Genomic DNA, 21,775 nt, shown 5'->3' on the forward strand with positions numbered 1-21,775 from the left:
TTTGATCGTAGCGAGACCGATTTCATTCCAAGATTTAATTTCCCCCCTTTTTTCTGCTCTCTGCTGTCATCTTTGATACTCATCACCACAATCACATGACAGATGGTCGTTTCTAGATCCCATAATTATATTTCCAGCTTAAGATTTGTAATTCATCACAGCAATGCATGATCTGCATGTCATTTAACAAAAGTTTGTGAATCGTTTACGGGCACCAGTGCTTTTTTTATATTTGACTGAACCTAATGAGATCTCAGATTCATTTCAGTTTGCGTTTCAATGCATTTGTTACACTGGTTTATTTATTTATAGATATGCATAATGTAGCTAAGCTTGTTATGCACAGAATCTCTCCATTTAAAATATGCTATCAGTAATTAATACAAAGTGATGTTAATTCGGCCCAATTATGTTACTAAGCTTTGGGGCAACAGGTAGATCACTACTGGAGTAGAGAAATTATGATAATTGCGAGAAAGGCACACTGGTGTTGTGTGTTAAAGTTCACCAACTTGATCTGCAGAAGACTGGAGGTAAATAATAGACAAGAGCCAGTAGGTGTAGCACTGTGCCCTTCATAATGTGCAACCTCAAAGTGCCACACCCAGTAAATCATTCACCACAGTACACACAGAGACCGAGTACAATGAGCAACTGTTCTGCTCTAATAATCTGTTTTACCATTCAGCCAAAGTACAAAGTCAAAACAGTACGAGTAAGCTTTTTTATATTTTACAATTTAATGTTTGTAAAACGCATACTCTAGCATGATAACTCACCAGTAAGCAAAGCCTTCTATGCGCAGTGAAGTTAGTTAACTTACAAGTGCTTATAGTCTGCTCAATAACAAATGATTTTATAAATTAAACTGAGACTACTAAACTACATCTGTTACAGCAGCACGGGTTCATGAGAAACATTCTTTAATGGCCATGCACAATTACAACTCCAACAAACTTAACATACACACATACGAACACATACTAATGTCAGATTCCCTTTTATTAACAGACTCAAGGGCGTTTTTATATGCTTAGATTTTCTTATATCTAGTTATTCTTGCATTCAGGCAGTTGCGGGCAGTGTGAGTAAAACCTCGCTGCTCCCATTCACGCCCTTGTGCACACTTTCACAGGATTACTGTCAGAATGCTGCGACCACGCCCGTACGACGGTCAAGATCCGCCTTGGAATGTGTTTGCACAGATAATTACTGTGTGATTTGGAAAACCAGTGGAAGACAGTCGACACTATTGTTTAAAACTGCTACATGATTAAAGCATGTATTCTGAAAGGAAGTATTTCCATGTGAAATATTTGAAAAGGCAGTTTTATTATTGTCTTATTTCATTTGTTTTATTTTTTTTTTAAAAATATATCAAAACTCTAAAAAAAAATTAGCAAACACTTTAAACTCAAGCCACACAAATGCACAAACGGACATTATCAGAAATAACCAAAATACCCGAAGTTCTTACTAATTGATAGAAAACCCAACGGCCCTTTGATGCATGTATTAATATACCATATTGAACCTGCAAAACCACCGCCACCCTCTAAAAGGATAAGCGGGCATAGCTAATAGATGGATTGACAAACCAAGACTCTAAAGGCAAACAACACACAACACAAAGTATGTACAACTGAATGCATCTCCATAGTTTTCAGTGCAAAAGACTTTTACCAAAAAGCAGCAAAAAAAATGGAAAAAAAAGAAAAATAACAATAAAAAGCAATAGCAGAGCAGCACGCGCACACACTGACGCCACCTGCTTGTTCTTTGTCTCATTCATGTTCAGGGGCATATCCAGCATTCAGATCACAGGCCTCACAACATCCTGTACAGTGAAAGGTAAACACCATTATTTTTGAGCTTCATTGTTTATGTGCTTTTGCAGACATCTGCCAGGGTGTTGAACTTTGGTCCGAGTGTGTTTAGGAAGTCAAGGTTATCGTTGTCGTCGTATTCGCTGCAGCATCCGACAGAGCCAGCCACGGAGCCTACCCCCTCAAACCCGTAGGCGTGGATGATGTCGTCCGCATACCGTCCGTCCCCCTCTGATGCAAGGAAGGGCAGCTTCTGTAAGACCGAGTGGAAGGGACAGGAAGCGTGTTATTACTCGGAGCAGTAGGAGGGGAGATACCACGCCAAGGCTGCTCAGGATATGACGAGCAGTTCGATATTACACAGCGAACAAACAACTCACCAACAAGTTAGAGAAATAATATTTCTCACCAAGAAGCTGAGAAATATTAAAGTTTACAGAGGATACTATCACGGCTTAGAGAACAAGATTATATTACACATGAGAGTTTCCTAAGCTCCTACAGATAACAATAAGTTATTAAACCTCAGAGAATGTGAGGTGTACACATTTGGACAGATTAAATTCAGCCACATTCTCCTACTCTTCCACTCTCAGACATTAAACTTTATGTTGTTCTATATACATTAAAAATATTTACATGCTTTTAACTATAAAACATTACCTGCTCCAGATAGCGGCCATTTGTTTGCCAGTTGTGAAGGAAAGCTGAGTCCTGCATGTGTTGCCGATGGTCGAAGTCCATACCGCTACCAAGAAGGCCTCCATTAAACTGTTGAGCACCATACTGGCTATCATACTGGCTGGAATAGTACTGGTGCATATCGCCTGTGACAACACCGGACTTATAAATCCCATTATCTAGTGTGCTATGGGCTCCGATTGTGCTGGAGCTCTTGTTCCCCATCCATCCTGCATTCAGCACAGAACCCTTAACTGAGCCCTTCACTGCTTGGTCAACCATAGTAGTGGGAACAGTGATGAGACTTGAATCCTGCAGAGCAAGACAACAAAACAACAACAAAATCAAGCAAATATTTAATGAATTAAGCAAATGAGAGCGAAAAAAGATACAAAAGTGCTTCCTTTACGAGGTTAGAAGCACAGGCAATGCTTTCATTATTATGTCCTTACCACTTCTTCCCCTGGGGCCTCAGTGTTTGATTTGAGCAGGATTCCGCCACTGTCTCCTGCATCATCAATTTCAAGCTTGTCTCCTTTTGTTGCACAGAAAAAGGCAAGCAGTATGCCTGCAATAAAAAAATCAGGTAGGTTAGAAATGAGTGCACTAGGAGAGCATTTTATAAATAGTGCTCTAAGTGTGGTAGGCATCACAAGAGTGAGCAAAATGACATTATACACTTAATAATACTATCACAAATCATTGCTCAGTACCAGATACACAATGCATAATTCAGTGACACAACTTCTAACTTTCTATCAACCTTCTTGTGCTTTCACACATGCATGAGCACAAAATTCCTGTTTCATTATCTACACAGTGTAGCCTACACAATTCTGCTGGCAAGAGTGTAGCAGTGGGGGACTTACAGAGCAGTAGGAGGAGGGCCAGCGGCAACAGCATTGCCAGTAGAGCCAGTCCCCCTAACGACACATTCCTGTCCATGCTCATGCAGGCGCCATTTTTGCACTGGCAAATCCTTATGTTCGTCTTCTGTATGCCACCATTGCCCTGCAGATCTTTAACATCGATGGAAACTTCGTGTACCCCCGTAGGAAGCTCTTTGATCTGCTGCAACGTAGCTGCTGTGCCTAAGGAGGAAACATGTTTAAAAAGTATGAGGGGACGAACGTTTCACCAAGAAACAGCAACGCAAAATAAAGGTGCCCAGGTGGACATAATGTTATGACTGATCGGCGTATATATCATATCTGCGCATATGTCGCCTAAAAAGGGTACAGTACAAAAGATATGTTTGCAGTACTTTAGAAACAGTGTCAGCATTGCATTGTTTGTCCACCAGGGAGCACCTTAAGCACACCTTAAAAAAATATTTTCTTTTTATGTTAAAAAAATAACTGGCTAATATACTTCAGATTTTTAAAATTCCTTTTATCTTTTTATATATTTCCAGTGCTGGAATGAAACAAGCTACATTTTCATCAATAAAACAACATTTTGAGGTACTTGTACGTGAGTAGTTACATTTTCTGCAATTTTATACTTTTACTTAATTATATTTCTGAGGAAGATTTACTTTACTTAAATTTGACAACTCTAGTTACAAAACATAAAGCATAATAAACTGATAAATTGTTCTAAAGTAAACTACCAGGGTCATTCTGCGGCAGCACACCTATGTCTGTACTTTTACTTAAAGCAACAACAAGGAACTGTCGTTTCTTGGTGATTCTGGCAGCCCCTGTTCTAAATTCTTCTTTCACCACAGAAAAAAAAAAATCTTTCACAGTCAAACTCTAAGCCCCCGTCTCTGGCTCCTTCACTGGCCTGAAATGTTTTTATTTTGATAGCTTTCACTAAAAAACAAAAAAAAAGAAATGAATAACTGAGACCTGGATCATGTTGTGTGAGTCGTTGGAACATTTCTTACAGATCTTTATATTATATATTGTTTTGCTGTTGTACATTTTGTATTCTGTTGAAAAGACTTTTCTCCTTAGTTACTCCTTAAGTGGATAAAATGGATAAAAATTCAACCACCTACCATTTAAGGGTTTCACAGACCATTTGCCATCATTATCAGGTGGCAAACTAAAGCTGAAGGGGGAAGAAAATGGAGACTGGTCGTTGTCTTCAGCCCCAACCAGCACGGAACCAAGCTCTCCTTCCTTCTCACACAACACAATCTCGCTAGGGAGTGTTGGCTTGTTGTCGTTTTCATCCTCCACCACAATGATGACTGTTCCTGTGCCTGTCTTGGAGCCTGAAATACATTATTACTTGGTTATTACTTTTGTTGAGAACATGAATGAGGACATGTCAGTACTGAGGACAAACAAGTTAGACCTATGACAGTTGGTAGAATGCCAATCACTTGGGCATCAGTCAACAAGAAATATCAAATTCTGACAAGCATTAAGGACAAGAGCCCAATTTTTGCTGTCACACCAGCAAACTGTGAATCACTGCAAATTACTAGTCGCATTACTTTCGATCAACAGGTGTTCTCATGTGAGACAAAGCCAGGAACTAACTCGCAGTTTTGTTCAGGCAGATACTGGTGAGGGTGGAGCTGGTGTTCTAAGGCGTGAGGACGAAACACTTGACAACTTGTTTGGCAAACCCAACAGAGAGAGTGAGTGAATGAATAATTAAAGCAACAGCACAGTATCGAAGCCTGGGATTTCTTTACCGGTGAAGTAGTTATAAGGTTCAGCAGAATTGTGGAGGCACAAGAGATATTGTTGACCGTATGTTTTTATCCGAGCAATATAACTGCATGGCAAGTCAAGGAAAAGGAAATATACAGAATTTCCGAGCAACTTACTTGCATCAACAGCTTTCATGGTTATGTTGTAGATTCCATTCTGGACAAAATCTGACTCTCTGTCAATTGTGTTTGCAACCTTCAGCTCTCCGGTATTTCTGTCGACATTGATCCAGGAGGCTGGGTCTGTGTCCTTGTAATACCTGGGAGACAGTGGGAAAAAGTACTTGTGTATTTAGTAGCACATTTCTTCCATTCAGCAGTGAAAGTCTGCCCTCCAGTGTTTAAGAGACGTAACAAAAACTTGAGTTGGATTTCCTGCTCTTATAAGGTGTACTATAAGATAATTAGAATTAAGAGAATTATAAAGGATAGCTTACTTGATGCCCTCGCTGCTCTTGGTCTCGGGATCTACAGCCGTGTAAGTTCCTATCAACGTGCCGCTTGGTACGTTCTCTTTGACAGTGAATCGGACGGTAGGAGCTGTGAATTGTGGACCCTCATCAACATTGGTGACAGCGACATCCACAGGGATGGACAGCCACTTGGCATTGGTGTTACTCAGCTCAGCTTCATTACGTGCCTCAATCTGAAGATTTATTTTTTGGTTCTGCTCATAATCCAAGGCCTGGAAAAACAGACAGGGATTGTTTTGTAAATGCGTATCTGATGTCAGCACTGTGTTATAGGCCTAGTTGTATTTCTTAATAAAACATGAACTCTTACTCACCTTCGAGACATACAGAAGCCCCTCGTTTGTTTTGGGGTCAGTAGCCATTCTGAAATTCCCATTTTCATTTCCTTTAGTGATGACGAATTTAGAAATCCAGTTTGGTGTGTTGATTAAATCTTTATCTTCAACGGGAATTCGAAGGATAAGTTTTTCATTTTCATTTTCACTGACACTGACTTCATACTGAAGAAAACAAAAAGTGTGTTACTTAACATAGACAACCAGTCTTTTAGTGAAAAGTTTACACACTTGTTTGACCCCATGTACAGTAATAACAAAGACTTTATATAAAATTGTCATATTTTATTGTCACAAAACGTTATTTCAAGGTGTCTAACTGCTAATCACTTACAGTCGGTTTTGTGAAAGTCGGTGGGTTGTCATTGATGTCAGCCAGAGTAATGGTTGCTGTTCCTGTGTTGGACAGACCAGTGTTTGCACCGTCCATATCCTTGATTTGGACTGTCACCATGTGCTTGTCTTTTACCTAAAGAAAAGCATGGGACAAAATGATATGAAAAAAGATAAATAACATTCTAAGGTGAGGCAAGAGACCAAGATAAGTTATCTGTATCATCTTATTTATGATTCATATTTCAGAGTAAAAACAATGGCGCCTGTGCTCACCTCTCTGTCCAGGGTGTTAGTTACTGTGGTGATGACGCCTGTCTCTGGGTGGATGGAAAACAGGTCTAATTTGTCCAGCAGACTGTATCTGATCTTGACGTGGAGGCTTCCTTTTTTGTCTTTGTCTGTAGCATTCACCATCCCCACAATGGTACCTGTGGTGTAAAACATGATCAAGGAGTAAATCATCACACACAGTTTAAAGTACTAGCACATGACAATTAGTCAATTAGTCGATTGTTTGTCAACTATTAAATTAATTGCCAACTATTTTGATAATTAATTAATCGTTTTGAGATAAAATCATTTCCAAATTTTCTCATTTCAGCTTCTCAAACGTGAACATTTTCCAGTTTCCTTAGTCCTCTATGACAGTAAACTGAATATCTTTGGATTGCGGACAAAACAAGACATTTAAGGATGTCACCTTGACAAACAGCAGTCAACATTTGTCAACATTTTCTGACATGATATGGACCAAACAAAACAAACTAACTGATTAATCGAGAATGTGATCAATAGTTGCAGCCCCACGCTAAAGGTAAAATACCGCAGGATTTCTTGTGTGTATTTCATGTTCCTCACCTGCTTTGCTTTGTTCGAGCACAGTGAACTGCCGCTGGTCTGTAAATGTCGGAGCGTTATCATTCACATCGTCAACGATTATGTTGATGTCCAGAGGTAAGTCTGTCGGCTCATTTGTGGTTTGGTCGTAGACATTAGTGGTTAGCTGTGAAGGAAAAAGTCAATTTGCACATGTGTAAAGGTTAATACAACACAGAATCTATTTTAAATGCCAGATTAGTCATGTAAAGTCCTTTTAAACAGATGTACATTAATGTCAAATATTAATTATTCTACTTAAGGTTCAGACAAAAGACCAAGACCAAACAAGTAGTCAATTTCTTTTGTCAAAATGAATTGATAAGAAAAGGTAATCAAGTCTTGGTTGCAGCCTTGTTTCACACTCACTGTAAATGACGGGAACTCCTCGCGATCGACTGGCTTGTGCACGATTAACATCCCAGTATACCGGTCTAGACTGAACACTCCCTCTGGATACTTATCAAAACCAGGTCCAGAGAAGGTGTAGTACACCTTACGTGTGGATGCTGAATCTGATACAATCTAAACAGAAACCAAATAATTCTACTGAAACATAGACACATGTAAACTGCTCACACAATTCATCAATCAATCAAATCTAAAAGCCATCTATCAAAAGTTAGACAGTTTTACAAAGTCTTGTAAAGCAAGCATAAACACACCACAAGAATTAATTATGACATAAAGTCAGCCGAGAGACATGTCATTCATTAATAGGTGTGCGAATTACATATTCTGGAGAAGATTAAGAAAAAGAAAAATTAAGAGAATTTGTATGATGAGTGCTGCAATAAAGACCTTAAATAGACGATAAATATATATGCTGAAGTAGCCTATATTCTCAGGGCTAAGATTACCTCTTCAATGTTTTTTGGAAAGGGCCCCTTATCATTCTCCAGTATGTTGAAGGGTGGAGGACTCCAACGTCTCTTGGAGCGCTTCAGGAAGCCTTGGCCTGTCTGCTGAGACATGCAAAACAGGTCAAGACATTTTCAAGACAGGTGCACTGACTTTACAAGGGGACACAATCACGCACAATACAATCTTACCTTTCTTTCCTGCACTGTGCTGCGGACAAGGTGAACTTCCATCTCACTTCCCAATCCACTGTTGTCCTGAGCCCACACAGAAAATGTCCGCCCCGTAGTGGCCACTGACACAGCAGTCAAAGCTACTATTTCTCCATTAGGTTCTACTGTGAAACTCGGGTCCTTCGATGTTAGGTGCACTGAATTGCTGTCACAGTCGGTGACTTGACGTGAAAGGGGAGAAAGGGAAAGATAAGGGGGGGGGGGGATAGTTATTAACAAAAGCCAAAGAATTCAAGCTGTAATAGGAGGAAACTGTAAACGATAAAGTTTAAAGAGTTACATAATCAGTTTAAGTACCTCTTGTGATTTGGTATCCAGCCTGAATTGTTTGTGGCACTTGTACATGTATAGACTTCGGGATAAAACAGGACTCCACACTCGGCAGGATCTGAAGCAGTAAGTGAGTTTCAGTTCAAAAAAATGCGTAACGAATAAAAGACAGCGTAAAAGACCATTAATAACGAGTTCGCGCGCATTTAACAGCAAATTATTACATTATAACAAACATTCTTCTTCAATATCGACAAAAAAAACAGATGGTAAAAGCATAAACACGATGGCCTCACGTTACATTTGTAACGATAAGGACTTTTATTTCACCACAGAGGATATACAATACAAAAAAAAAGGGGGGGAAGCACTCACCAGCACCAGGAAAATGTTGAAAATTAAAACATTCGCCATTTTTACGAAAACTGCTCGATAAACTTCCCCCTGGTCCGTAAGGAGGAAGCTGGAAGGTCACCGACAGGAGAGTGACAGATGATGTATTAACGTCTCAGTTAAAAGCTCAAAAGAAGAAGAAGAACTTCGCTCGGATGTCTGTCGCTGCCGACAGTGACTCAACACACGGACACACCTTGACAGACGGACACACCCAGACTGCGAGCCTCCCTGCAAGGATCAGCAGGCGAGGCACCTTCAGGCAGCAAGGGCTCAATATTCCGCTGAACTCCTACAAGTCAACTCCCCGAAAGTTTGCTAATCAAATGTTGGTTTCTGCCAGCAGGGGGAAACATTGCTTAAAGATTCGTTCAGTTCAAGTCCTTCTGTAATTTTGAGAATGTTGCAAGACATGAAAACAAAGACAAACTTAAGTTGCCAACGGAACAGTTCTTGTTGTACCCTACCATATGATATACAAATGCCTTTTAAAAAGCACTGTAATGACGTAGAACTATTAAGTTAAGTTTGTATTCATGCTGAGCAGGTGTGTAAGCACAAAGTGTCCATGTTATAAAAATCTGTTGTTTTCGCCTTTTCCTTTCAATTATCTATCTATCTATCTCTCTATCTATCTTTTTTTAAAGACTATCTGGTCAGTCTCCCAGGTCTCTAGGAGACTGACCCCTGCATGGCCCTATTGTCTCCCCTTACAGCTCCCCTGAAGCATTGTGGTAGGAGGAACAGAACTGGGCTCTTCACTTAACACCGCAGGAATGTGTGCTGAATGGAGCCTGGTGTGGGGGAGGCTCCATTCCCACAGCGAAGCGCTCACTATCTCTATAAACCCCTGATAAAAAGTGAGAGTGGGCAGAGCCAGCAACACTGGGCCCGTGTCCTTTAAAACATGCCCGACTTGGACCTACTGTAATGGGGGTTGGACCTCGTTTTAAAAGTGCACTGGGAAGTGAGGCGATGTGGGGCTGCGACAGGAAAGGCGAGAAAAATGTCAGGAAGACTGAGCCGCTGTGAGTCGTGGGCGTGGACGTAATGAAAGGGCTTCGGGCTGGGAGTCCTTAACACAAAATGTGAAACAGACTCAGCAAAATACCCTCCTGTCACTCCCAAGCTAAACTGAAAGTGAATTATTGTTGCGCTCAGATTGTTTACAGAGTGCACAGCATACGAATGAACAGATACGCTTATGTTTCTACTTATTCTCTCTATCTTCCACACTGTCCAAAATATTAGGTCCTGTCTTTAACAAAGAGTTACCTAATAACGTTTCTGCTGAGTAGTACAGTGTGAAGAAAGCTATTCATTTCTCTTCATTTCTCAAGACCTTTGAGTCATAACTTTGAAAGGAGTATACGCACAATGTGTCTTCATGTCATACATGTCAGTATTGTTATGCTTCTTCCCAGGTACTACAGTGGCTCAATAAGATGTTGATCCAGTTTGGAGCACACTGTTGCATGATGACAAATATCTGCCGACAGTACATTTCAGATTGTAAATTTCAAAGGTGTAACAGTTCCTGGTAAGTATGACAGCGACGCAAACAACTCCACCCTTCTCTGCACTCCCGTTTGAGTGAGAGCCAGCGGGAGGCAGGGTGGGGCGTGCACGTCATATGTGATGGTTCATATTTAGTTGAGAAACATTGCTCAGGGCTTTTTTCTTTTTAGACAATGACGTTCCTAATGTGTGATTAATGTGTGATGCAATAATGGGACCTGTAATACTGGCCACATTGAAATATATACATCAAACATCAAAGGTGTTTTAGAGAGGTGTTGACTGGAGCTTTGAGATTGAATTGTAATCACACATACTGATCAGGGTCAGGCAGTGGCGGCTCCAGAGGTTTTCTGTTGCAGGTGCTATCTATTGGGATGCTCAACACTTAAGAGAAGGTGCTCGCTCGCATTAACTATACTCGTTCCGCGACTATATATATGTAAAAGTGTTCAACACAAGGGCTATAGATACAACATACATAAGCCTCCCAATGTAAACCTCTGAAAATAATATTTCACACAATTCTGTCACAGTCGAGCCCTGAATACAACGGAGCAGCAAACAGCAGCAACACAAGGCAACAGACACTGTGCACGTTTCGGCCTAAAATGCTCAGATCACGAAATCACACAGCCAGTTACCAACACTTGTCTAATGATGAATCAGCAGTGTTCCTATTGTTGGAGCATCATAGATGTAACTATGAAGAGCCAAGATTGGTGCTTCAACCACCAAATTAATTAAATTTGTAATAGCCAACAGAGGGGAAAATCATGCACTTACCGTAGAACTTCACAGTCTCGTTTCCCTTCAGGTTGTCACTCAGAACGTGGACGTTTAGGGAGCCAAAAACGATCCATTTTGGTGTATTTTACTCAGCTAAATTTCCAAATTGGCCAAAGAAGATCACATGTTTGCCCCTCATGTTTTTTTAGACTTATATATATATTTTTAATTATTATTTTAATTCACATTTTTAAACAACATGAAAAAGTTGAAAGATGAAAAGTTTTAAGGAGGTACATTTATTAAACTTGCGAGTGTTAACTAAGCTATATAGAAATACTAACAAATGCAGGATTTATTACTTATCTGGACATTCTACATTAGCTTTTAATTCTGCTGTCTAATCTACTTAAATTTGTTGTACAACACTGTTTTAATGTGGACTAGTACATCGCATGATTGCAACTAATACAATGCACCTATATCCCAAACATATCATGTTTATTGGTCTGTAAAAATAGCCATTATACACACACATACAATAAGGTGCATTTTGGAGCAATTGAAATGTTGCTTCCTCCAAAAGTGCTTTGGTCAGACATTATGTCATATAGGAGACACTCAGTTCATGCAACATTTTATGTAAGATACTCACTCTGCTGCATTTTCAGAACGTGCTAAACACAAATTAAAGTGATTATTCTAAATATTTGTTGGGTCATTTGCATTTGGAACATTGCAATTTCTGCCAAATCAGTGCTGAATTAATAACTTTGACCTTCCGTCTCACACAACAGCGGTGACTCATTTATGCAACCATTGAAACCACCCAGTCACCCTTGGGCTCATATTGCTGTTAGACACAGATGAAAAAAAAAAAATAAATAATTAAAAACATTGTAGGCTTCCAGTTAAAGAAACAAATGGTTTGATGAGGAAAGATTAAGTGATACTTAATTTCCTCTCCCACACACATTTGGACACGGGAGTGAAAGTTTGGCAACACAAACTCTCACTGTGCCAATAGTTACCTTTATCTTTTTTTTCTCTGTAAATGCCGACATGCACAGACACAGAGAGAAAGAGAGCCCAGTGTGCAGCTGAATGTTTAGGAGTGTTGAACCCAGAAACACAAGTGAACCTCTTGGGAATTTCACATGCACAGGTGAAGTTTTACAGATGAGTGCGAAAGTTGGACTAAAAGACCTCCAATAAATGTTTTTATTTTTTATTTTTTTTATTCTGAGTATCACCACTATAAATACTTAATCCTATAGTACAAAAAGTCCAAATGAATTGTTAAGCTTAGTTTTTATCCCCCAAAAACATGAGCACTTTGCACTTCAGATTCACAATAAAGGCATGTCTATTGGTTTCGACAGACTTTGGAAACAATTGTGGAGCTATTTCCTTTCAAACTTGCTTTTGCCTCAGCAAAAGACAATACAGACATTAAAGCTATGCAGACAGTGGACACACCACCTACTTTCTCCTTATCAGTGATGCAGTGAAACGGAGAGAGGAACCGCCTATTGCTGTAAAGTCCCTGCCCCTCTATAAGGTCAAAGTCTGCACGAAACCAGCGACAGACTGGAGATATAGTCGAGTTGACGCGATTTCACTTCAACGGGAGCGTTTTTAACATTTAAGTTAATATTTTTGTTTCAGGGCCGATGGCGTCACCATTGAAATGCGGCTTTTTTATTCTACTGGCGTCCTTCCTAACGGTTTGTACAACAAATTTCCGTGTGCGCTCTTTATTGTTAGATTATCGGGTGTAGAGTAGCCGATCTTAAACAGGTGTGGCTCTTCTCTGGTGGGCTGTTAAGCTCATGTATTTGTCTGTTTATTCAAAGTTAAACCATCGGGGTAGGCGGTTAAAGATTATAAGTAAAAGTTATAAAAAAAAGTTATTGCGCAGTCACGGAACAGCTCTTTCTTTAGTTCCTTTCCAGCAGAGCAGCTTTTCCACATTGATCTCCTCTTAAGTGCTAGATGTGGGGAAAAAAGAACACTTTAGAGGAAGTCCTGAAGAGTCAGACTATAGCGGAGGTTTAAAGTTTTGTGGTGATATTAAAAAAATAGTTCCATCGTTCCATTCTAGAGATGTCCCCCTTTAAATGTAAAGTAAATGAGAGCATGACAAACTGTAGGCCTACATTAAATTATTAATTTATTGATGGGGCGTATTTTTTTTTATTGTCAACAATAAAACAATCAATTTGCTGTGAGGCTAACTTAAAAAAAAAAAAAAGTAAAACCCTGGGATGTAAAAGAAATAATATGTGAACTAATGCCATGTGTGTGAGTCATCAGTAACAGTATGTCATATGAGTTTACAGTTGCACGTTATTAATTAATTTTTCCTCCCTCTTTGTTTACCTGCAGCTTGTTCCTGTGAGGGCAGAAGGAAAAGAGTTACACAGACAGAAGAGAGAATGGATCGTAGCTCCCAGGCAACTCCATGAGAACAACGATTACACCGGCTTGGAGTTTATTGCTAGAGTGTGTACTTATTTGTTCTATTTCGGTCCAAACTATGCTACTAAAACTTAATATTATGTAAGAAATATTTAACGTAGGTACAGCGATGTTCATCAAAGTATTTACATTGTTGTCCACTACATTTTTTATTTGTTCTCCCTCTGTTTTGTATCCTCAGACCACCTCTGTTCTTTCAAAGTGTGGTTAGTATGTGTGAGATCAGCTCCCCATACACTAGCAAACTTCCATTTTAATGTTATCAAAGAATCAGTTAAGACATACTTGACAACAAATCTTGTTTTTAAAACTGGAACACACACACACCTGTGTTTGATGTTTGACTACGTGGTTTCATATCTCAGATCATTTAATACGTTTTAGGATCTGAGCCATATTGTAATTGTATCATCCTAGGTTGCCAACAAACAGTAATCAGTGAGTGGTTGTTCTCGTCAGAGCCACACACCTTTTTATACATGCCTGCTCGCATTCACATGATCTGAATGACATTCAATGATGTATGTTATTTTATGATAAAAACTTACAGTAAATAAATTGTACTAATTGGAATGTTATATTATATATGTATATCTCAATCAGGTATATTCACTTTGTGCGTGTGTGTTTGTTTTTCAGATTCGCTCTGATAAGGAGAACTTCACAAAGATATATTACCATCTAACGGGGGCTGGTGTTGACCAACCACCGATAGGCGTATTTCGTGTGGACCGTGACACTGGTTATGTGAAAATCTACTCCATTCTGGACCGAGAGAAAATCGCTTTCTATCATGTAAGATCTGTATCTTGTATACATCCTGTTTTTAAAATCTGAAGCATTTAAAGCCATGTCTGTTGTACAGTGAGGAAACGATACATTAGTTGTGATGTCTGTTTTTGTAGTTAAAAGGTATGGCAAAATACGCCGATGGGACAGAAGCTGAAAAGGATTTGGACCTTAAAATTACTGTTTTAGATGAGAATGACTGCCCACCGGTCATTAAAGCACAGCAAGTTGGATTTGTCAATGAATCAAGTGCAGCAGGTATTTTAAGATATCTACAGTATATTTCTAATATGACAAAGTATTTTTTATGTGTATTCAATGAACTGGTGTATTATTTCATTCATGATTTCTAGGTACTGTTGTCATGAAAGTGATAGCTACTGATGCTGATGCAGAGAACTCGATCAACTCCCAGATCTCTTACAGCATTGTGGAGCAGAGCAACTCAGCCGGGATGTTCTTCATCAACTCTCACACTGGAGAGGTCATGGTTAGACGGAACACTCTAGACAGAGAGGTGAGTCACTTGACGGACCAAAAATTAGTAGTAAGCAGTAAATTAGAAAGACACAGTTTGTACATTTTTAGGCAGAATCATGCTCATATTAGTCAACAACTTTGACTCGAAACAAAAAAAACTAAAATGTATTAATCACTGCATTGTGTCTTCGATCTACTTTTTTTTTAGAGACAAGATACATATAAGTTGATTATAAAAGGCGTAGACTTGAATGGAGACGTGAGAGGAAACACAGGAACCGGAGAAATTGTAATTAAAATTCTGGACATAAATGACAATATTCCAACCCTGGAAAAAGAGTCGGTAGGTGTGACACAATTACCAGGACCAACACTTCTGTTCTTCATTAACTGGCTTCTGTGATCATGTTTGAAAGTTGTTCTAAAGCAACTGTTGGTTTGTGTTTTATTTGCAGTATGAAGGGAGTGTGGAGGAAAACACCATCAATGTGGAAGTGCTGAGGATCAAAGCCATTGACATGGACCTGATTAACACTGAAAACTGGCTGGCTGTCTTTGAAATCATTTCAGGGAATGAGGCAGGCTATTTCACTGTCACTACTGATTCTAAGACCAATGAGGGAATTATCATGATTCAGAAGGTAAAAGATTCTTATTATGATGGACATTTAAAACAGTTAAATGAATGAGTGTGATTCAGTGAACACAAAGGCTAATGCGAATGCTATATCCTTGCATCTGCAGGCCTTGGACTATGAAGAATTAAAGGTACTCAACTTAGAAGTGGTTGTTCGCAACAAAGCACAGTACAATTTTGGCAGTGGGTCCATGACAGGGGACATAATCACCAAAACCTACCCCGTTAAAATTAATGTGGTCAATCAGAAGGAAGGCCCCCGTTTCCAACCAAGCGTTAAAGTGGTGTCTATCTCTGAGGACCACACTTCCATCTCTATCAACAAAATCATCACCACTTACGCTGCTATTGACAGTGACACGCTACAGACAGCCACCAACGTAAGGTACAGCCACATGGTGAAAATGTTGCTTAAAGGCACATGTATAGATACCTCTCTTTGTGTCTCTGAATGGATATATGTACATTAATAGCTTATTTTGTCCTGTGGATTTTCATATTCATAGGTATGCCAAGATCTACGATGTTGACAACTGGTTGATTGTTGATGCAAAGACAGCAGATATCAGGCTGAATAAAATACCTGACAGAGAGTCCAAGTTCTTGGTCAATGGAACATATTATGCCAAAATCATATGCATCACCAGTGGTGAGTTCTGTATGACAGTTATTATTCTCCAGTGGACTTATATGGTGCACAACAGCTTAATAATAACCTCTCATTTGATTGATTTTCAGACATTCCCTCAAAAACTGCCACAGGGACCATAGCCATTCAGGTCAAGGATCATAATGATCACTGTCCTACTCTGACTACTACAACTCAGACCAAGTGCATTGAGGATAATGTCATCTACGTCACAGCCAAAGACGAAGATGAGTTCCCCAATTCAAACCCATTTGAGTTCACTGTGATTCCAGGGAGCAGCCAGGGGAAATGGACAGTGGAGCCACTTAATGGTAAGATTACAATAGACATACAACAACTTGACACCTTTACTGCAAACCATCATAAAATTAAATTTGTGTCAAATACCCATGTTTAGACAAATTCTGTATTTAGCTCTAGTTTTAAATTCCAAAACATTAGATTTCCAAAGACTCCCAAACAGATGTTGATTACTTTAATGCTTTTTGTTGTTCATTTCATTGGCTTCAGATGGTAAATTTGTATGAATAGCACAAACATGTTCAAACTGGCAAGTTTGCATCAAATGCACTGTATTCTAAGCTCCAAAAACACTGGTACAAAAAAATGTAAAGCACATCAGTGTTCATGTTTTTTTTTTCTCTTGAAAATACACTTAGATAAAGCTAGTGTGTTTAATCACTAGTATGGATCACTGAATCAACCCCAGCCTCACCTGTGCTTTTCCTGCCTTGACAAGTAAATATCTGTCATGAAAAAGGTTCATCTGTGTCTATCACTTCTGTAAAAAGAAAGGGTGTATTACTATTTATTACAAGGCACAAACAGACTAACATAACTCGTGTAGCACGCTTTAGAATGTGGTCTCATCTTTCTTCAGGAACCACAACCATTCTACGGGACAACGACAACTTGTGGCCGGGCATTTACAAAGTGACAATGGAAGTCAAAGACCAGCAGGGACATGCATGTGCTGATTTTCAGACGATGCAAGTAATTGTGTGTACTTGCCATAAAGACACCAAAACCTGTGTGTCGCGCAGTAAAAAGACTTCTGGTTTTGGAACTTCAGGTATCCTGCTTCTGCTCCTGGGACTGCTGCTTCTTCTGTGTGAGTAGAGTATTACTGGCTTTTCTTTTTCTGTTTATTTTGACTAGAATGATTATTTTTCCCCTACAGAGTTGCCTAATCAGACATACTGTAGCATATTTTCTTATCTCTAGCATTCATTACATTCATTCATATTTTTTTTTTTTATCGCTTTGATAAATAAAAGTAATTTATTGACTGATGACTCAACTTAATGTGTCCTGACAACTATATTTTTATTACAATTTCTGCTGACATAGTGTCAAATATGTGTTTCAGTGGTGCCCCTTTTGCTGCTGTTCTGCCTGTGCGGAGGTGCAGCAGCTATTGGAGATTTCAAGCACATTCCAAACGATACGAAACAACAGCTGATCTCATATCACACTGAGGGACAGGGAGAAGATAAGGTACTTTGATTAGTGTATTCTTGATATGAATGGACTTTATACAATATTTATATATTTTTAGTTTTAAAAATATGTCAAATACATGTGTCTAAAATGCTGCATCTTTTAATGGGATCTAATATTTTTCTCACAGGAAGTTCCTCTTCTGCATGTCCCAGTGGAAGTTGATGGTGGCACAATTAATGCCAAGAATGTCACCACCTTTGGGGGAAAGGGGTATCTCGGAGGACTGGCTTATGTGGGAGGAGCAGCAGGTGGCGGAGCAGCAGGTGGCGGAGCAGCCTTAGTAGGTGCCATGAACACTTCAACCTTGACAGCTGAGAAAATGCACCTATACAACCAGTATAACGAAGTGGAGATGGACTACGCCGGTGCTGGGATGATGACAGGACAAGAAAATGTTTTCTCCCAATACATGGCTGGGGCCTTTGATGGGATGGCTCTTTCGGACCAGTACCTAGGGCACTATTATTCAAGTGTGAGTACATAAAATGTTATTAGAAATCTGATCCAAGTATTAACAAAAACCTTTAGGAATTTTTAGTTTGTTTTTATAATGTCTTAGTGATGAGTCAGTAATTAACTATTAGCATTAGCTTACATTGCTGGATTGATAACCAGGCTTAAAACAGATTGGCCCCAGAATATATCTTATAGAATGTAACTATCTTATAGAACATAGCTATTTTTTTATTATACAATATGTTAGGACACGTAAAAGCTTTCTCATACTGTCCCAATTAAGTATTTAATGGATTTAATATATTCTGTTTGTTTGCAGAAATCCAACCATGCTGCACAGCAATCCCAGCAGAAGGATGCTTTGCTGGTCTATGACTATGAGGGTCAGGAGTCCCTGGCAGGTTCTGTTGGTTGCTGCAGCCTTCTTGAGAATGATGATGACCTTGCATTTCTCAATGACCTTGGGCCTAAATTCAAAACCCTGGCTGAGATTTGTCATGGGTCGACTTTGGTGACCGAGTCTGTTGATGCAGGGGTTTCTGTCTGTGCACCCAGACCAGTGTCACCTTTCAGGCCCTCCACCTCCACCCACACACACATCCATACTAACAGAGAAACAATCAGGGATAGAGACCACATCGACATCAACACCCTCAACACTTCCAATGTAGCATCTGGATCTTCCACCTTTATCCAGGAGGAGCGCATTACTGAGAGAGCTCACGATTCAGCCACTGTTTCCAAGGCACACGTCCAGGACAAGATAGTGATTCCCAGCCAGACACTGCTCATACAGCAGCCCACTATGTATTATGCTACCACGCCCATGTATGTAGTAGATCCCAAGCCACAAGTTGTGTTTGTGGCAGGGGGCGCCCAGCAGGCAGTGGGTCAAGTAGGCCAAGTTGGGCTCAGTCAGGGGCTGGTGCAGGTTGGTGGCCTCCAAGGTTCGCAGGGTTTGGTCGTTGTAGATAGGCAAGTAGGAATGGGTGGGGTGACAGGACAGGTAGCACAAGGCCTTTCACAAGGAACCATCTCCAGGTCCAGACAGGTGTTGTTGGTAGAAAATGGGTCTTCGGGGGGAGAGCAAGGTGCACACATAGCACAAGGCTTTGTTCAGACTGGACACGGGTCAACAGAGCAGGGTTTGGAGGTCAGAGGCCAAGGTACTCAGGTGACAACTCAGAGTTTTTCACTGGGTCCGCGCAGTTCTCTAGGGTCAAATGAGGCCCTAACAGCCACACCCAAGTTGCAAGGAAGCCAGAGAGTGGTTATGCAACATAAGAAGGTCTCAGTGACTGAGAGGAATACTGAGTCTACTACAAGAGCGTAAAGTAAGCATTTTGTTTTGCATATACACTATTGTCACACTTGTTAAGATATATACCGAAATATATTTCAGTATACTAAAATATACTGCAATAAAAAAAACAAAAAACTACTGGTAAAACTGGTAAAAGGATAGTTTAGCCTGCTTGATCAAAAGTGCAATATTGCACTGTAGTGATAACATTACTGCTTATAGTAGTTAAAACACGGTATTGACCACATAAACATCAAGCCAGAAAAAGCATTGGATTCCCATACGGACACTGTTTTGGAAAATAGGCTAAGCTACCTGCTAAAATGAGGCTCTGTCAACATTAGTTGAAAGCGTATAGCTCACAGTATTAGTGTAAAGCAAACTTATTCTTAAAAATGTTGGCAAGGAAATGTACAAATAGCTTCCATTGCTCCAAAACATTTAAATACATTGCTGATTTGCTTTTATTAATTTAAAAAAGTATATTGAGACTATGTTTTTCTATTGAAAGGATTCATTTAACATGAATGTTCGTCAAGAATGGAGTTGCCCTTCTGACAATTTTCTCCCTTTAGGAACCCCCCCTTTAAAAAAGGTTAGAGACCCCTGGGTTACGCTGTGTCATAATACGTGGGCTGAGGGAAAGCCTTGGCAAAAAAAATTAAGTGTGATAAGAATGCCCAGTTAGGCACCAACTGACAGCCCTAAAAGCACTGTATTTATTTCAAGCACACAAGTAGGCTTGGGTTCAGGGCGGGAGCAGCCAAAGTAAACATTACAGAACTAAACCAGTCAGACCTTCAGTGTGTACGTACCTATCAAGCTAAAATTACAAACTTCTGACCTTATCTCCAGAAACTGTAAAAAGCAGAGGTTACCCGCCCTATAGGTACCAGTTAGCCTCAAGTCAGTGCCTGCTAGAGTATTTGCAATATGATGAAGAAGGTCTATATCAGATCAGCGAGTTCTCTTTCTATTCCAGTTCCCAGCCTACCAGGCTAGAGAAGGAAGGGAACCCCACAACTGTTTTCAGCTCGGCTTACGTTAGTGGAGGGTGCAACTGGGAACCAATCCCAAGCATGGACTCGCCTACACAATCAAATCTTTCCATCCTACTGCAGCTCAGATAAATCCAGACCCAAATAAGAACAGGAGGAGAGAGAAACACAGAACATGTAATTCACCAGTGCAAGGCGAAAAAAAAGATTATAGGTTGTAACACAGCAACACTTAGTGGGACATTTAGCCAAATGGAAAAAGTCTCACACGGTTATCACACTGGATATAAAAAATGGAAAATTAATTTTAAAAACCAAATATGTCAGCATTTAGCAAATAGTTATTTCATGGGTACGGCTCAATACTCTTATTAAACTCCTACAGTTATGATCAATGTGGGCTTAAAATCTGACTTGCTTTTCTACATTTGAACAACACAAAGCAGTTAAATGTAATGTTATGTTTATAGAATTTCCAAATCTTCTATCACTTGCAAATAATCCTGTAAAATGACTCTAAACCATTAGTTTTAAGAAGCACAAAACTATTCAGAGTGACAGAATGTTTCTATAGCTACTATAATGTTGCATTTATCCATACAGACTTTGAACTCTACATTCAGTGCTCTGAGTACTGTATTTTTAGTATGGTGTTTCTTTAGATGCTTTGGTTGCATTTAGTTTAGCCTTGCCATGAGCTGTTTTGTTGACCTTTAGATTTCTTTACTTAGTTGTACTGTGACTAATCGGGGATTGTTATATGGGCGGCCACTGCTTCTTTGGAAACTGCGTGGGACATTGATAAGTAAATGCTGTTTGTACTGTAAAAACAAGGAAAGCACCCTCTGCAGAACAACCAAAGCCAAAGGGTTTGAATGATTTAGTCTGCCAAGAAAGAATTACTTTTTATCAGTAGACCACATAGTCATTACATACCATAAACCGAAGAAGAGAATACAAGACAAATTCTTTACTTTATTGTTGCACTCTTTTTTTATTATTTCTACAGAATATAAAGTGTTAACTCAGAGAGATCTAAGTGCCAAAGCTGTAAAAATTGTGTGCAATAGCATGATGGCCTATTTTCACAAATTTATATTGTGTAAAAATTACCAGATAGACTTTTAATATGCTTCTGTGTGTTTGTGTGTGGGTGTAGAGATAACATAATTTGGGTATGTGGACTGGCAAAGTAATTAAGGATTAGCTTGCCAAGCACTGAAAACATTTGATAAAATGAAACTGTTTGATACTGCTGTTCTTGCTATTGATATATA

General features: G+C 39.5%; 2 protein-coding genes across 3 annotated transcripts; one reads left to right on the plus strand and one right to left on the minus strand.

Moving 5' to 3' along the window:
- Nucleotides 1-906: 906 nt before the first annotated feature.
- On the minus strand, nucleotides 907-9,230 carry dsc2l (desmocollin 2 like). 2 transcript variants are annotated; one of them, XM_051421482.1, is made up of 16 exons: nucleotides 8,938-9,230; nucleotides 8,590-8,680; nucleotides 8,251-8,453; nucleotides 8,059-8,160; nucleotides 7,568-7,723; nucleotides 7,181-7,325; nucleotides 6,596-6,750; nucleotides 6,321-6,455; nucleotides 5,966-6,151; nucleotides 5,616-5,863; nucleotides 5,296-5,438; nucleotides 4,513-4,731; nucleotides 3,377-3,598; nucleotides 2,960-3,075; nucleotides 2,490-2,819; nucleotides 907-2,079 (listed from the first exon to the last, which is right to left on the minus strand). In XM_051421482.1, the coding sequence occupies exons 1-16, from the start codon at nucleotides 8,974-8,976 to the stop codon at nucleotides 1,882-1,884; spliced, it is 2,688 nt and encodes an 895-aa protein (XP_051277442.1). In that variant the 5' UTR covers nucleotides 8,977-9,230; the 3' UTR covers nucleotides 907-1,881. The 2 variants fall into 2 exon arrangements, with proteins under 2 accessions (XP_051277442.1, XP_051276743.1); XM_051420783.1 differs by having other exon boundaries at nucleotides 8,059-8,163.
- A 3,525-nt stretch (nucleotides 9,231-12,755) lies between these two features.
- On the plus strand, nucleotides 12,756-21,511 carry LOC127373473 (desmoglein-2). Its single transcript, XM_051418406.1, has 14 exons — nucleotides 12,756-12,929; nucleotides 13,591-13,707; nucleotides 14,323-14,478; nucleotides 14,589-14,730; nucleotides 14,826-14,989; nucleotides 15,161-15,295; nucleotides 15,408-15,593; nucleotides 15,697-15,974; nucleotides 16,096-16,238; nucleotides 16,328-16,549; nucleotides 17,119-17,349; nucleotides 17,608-17,735; nucleotides 17,869-18,213; nucleotides 18,517-21,511. Exons 1-14 carry the CDS (start codon nucleotides 12,876-12,878, stop codon nucleotides 19,528-19,530), a joined length of 3,315 nt encoding a protein of 1,104 aa, XP_051274366.1. The 5' UTR covers nucleotides 12,756-12,875; the 3' UTR covers nucleotides 19,531-21,511.
- Nucleotides 21,512-21,775: the final 264 nt, after the last annotated feature.

The sequence above is a fragment of the Dicentrarchus labrax genome, unplaced genomic scaffold (assembly GCF_905237075.1).
Source record: "Dicentrarchus labrax unplaced genomic scaffold, dlabrax2021, whole genome shotgun sequence".
NCBI classification, from domain to species: Eukaryota; Metazoa; Chordata; class Actinopteri; family Moronidae; genus Dicentrarchus; species Dicentrarchus labrax.

Coding starts and splice junctions, on each gene's coding strand:
- LOC127373473 (XM_051418406.1), top strand. CDS start 12,876: ATGGCGTCACCATTGAAATGCGGCTTTTTTATTCTACTGGCGTCCTTC. Junction 14,990..15,160: donor GGAACACTCTAGACAGAGAG/GTGAGTCACTTG, acceptor CTTTTTTTTTAG/AGACAAGATACATATAAGTT. Junction 15,594..15,696: donor GAATTATCATGATTCAGAAG/GTAAAAGATTCT, acceptor TTGCATCTGCAG/GCCTTGGACTATGAAGAATT.
- dsc2l (XM_051420783.1), bottom strand. CDS start 8,976: ATGGCGAATGTTTTAATTTTCAACATTTTCCTGGTGCTG. Junction 8,681..8,937: donor TCAACATTTTCCTGGTGCTG/GTGAGTGCTTCC, acceptor TTACTGCTTCAG/ATCCTGCCGAGTGTGGAGTC. Junction 8,164..8,250: donor GCACAGTGCAGGAAAGAAAG/GTAAGATTGTAT, acceptor TGCATGTCTCAG/CAGACAGGCCAAGGCTTCCT.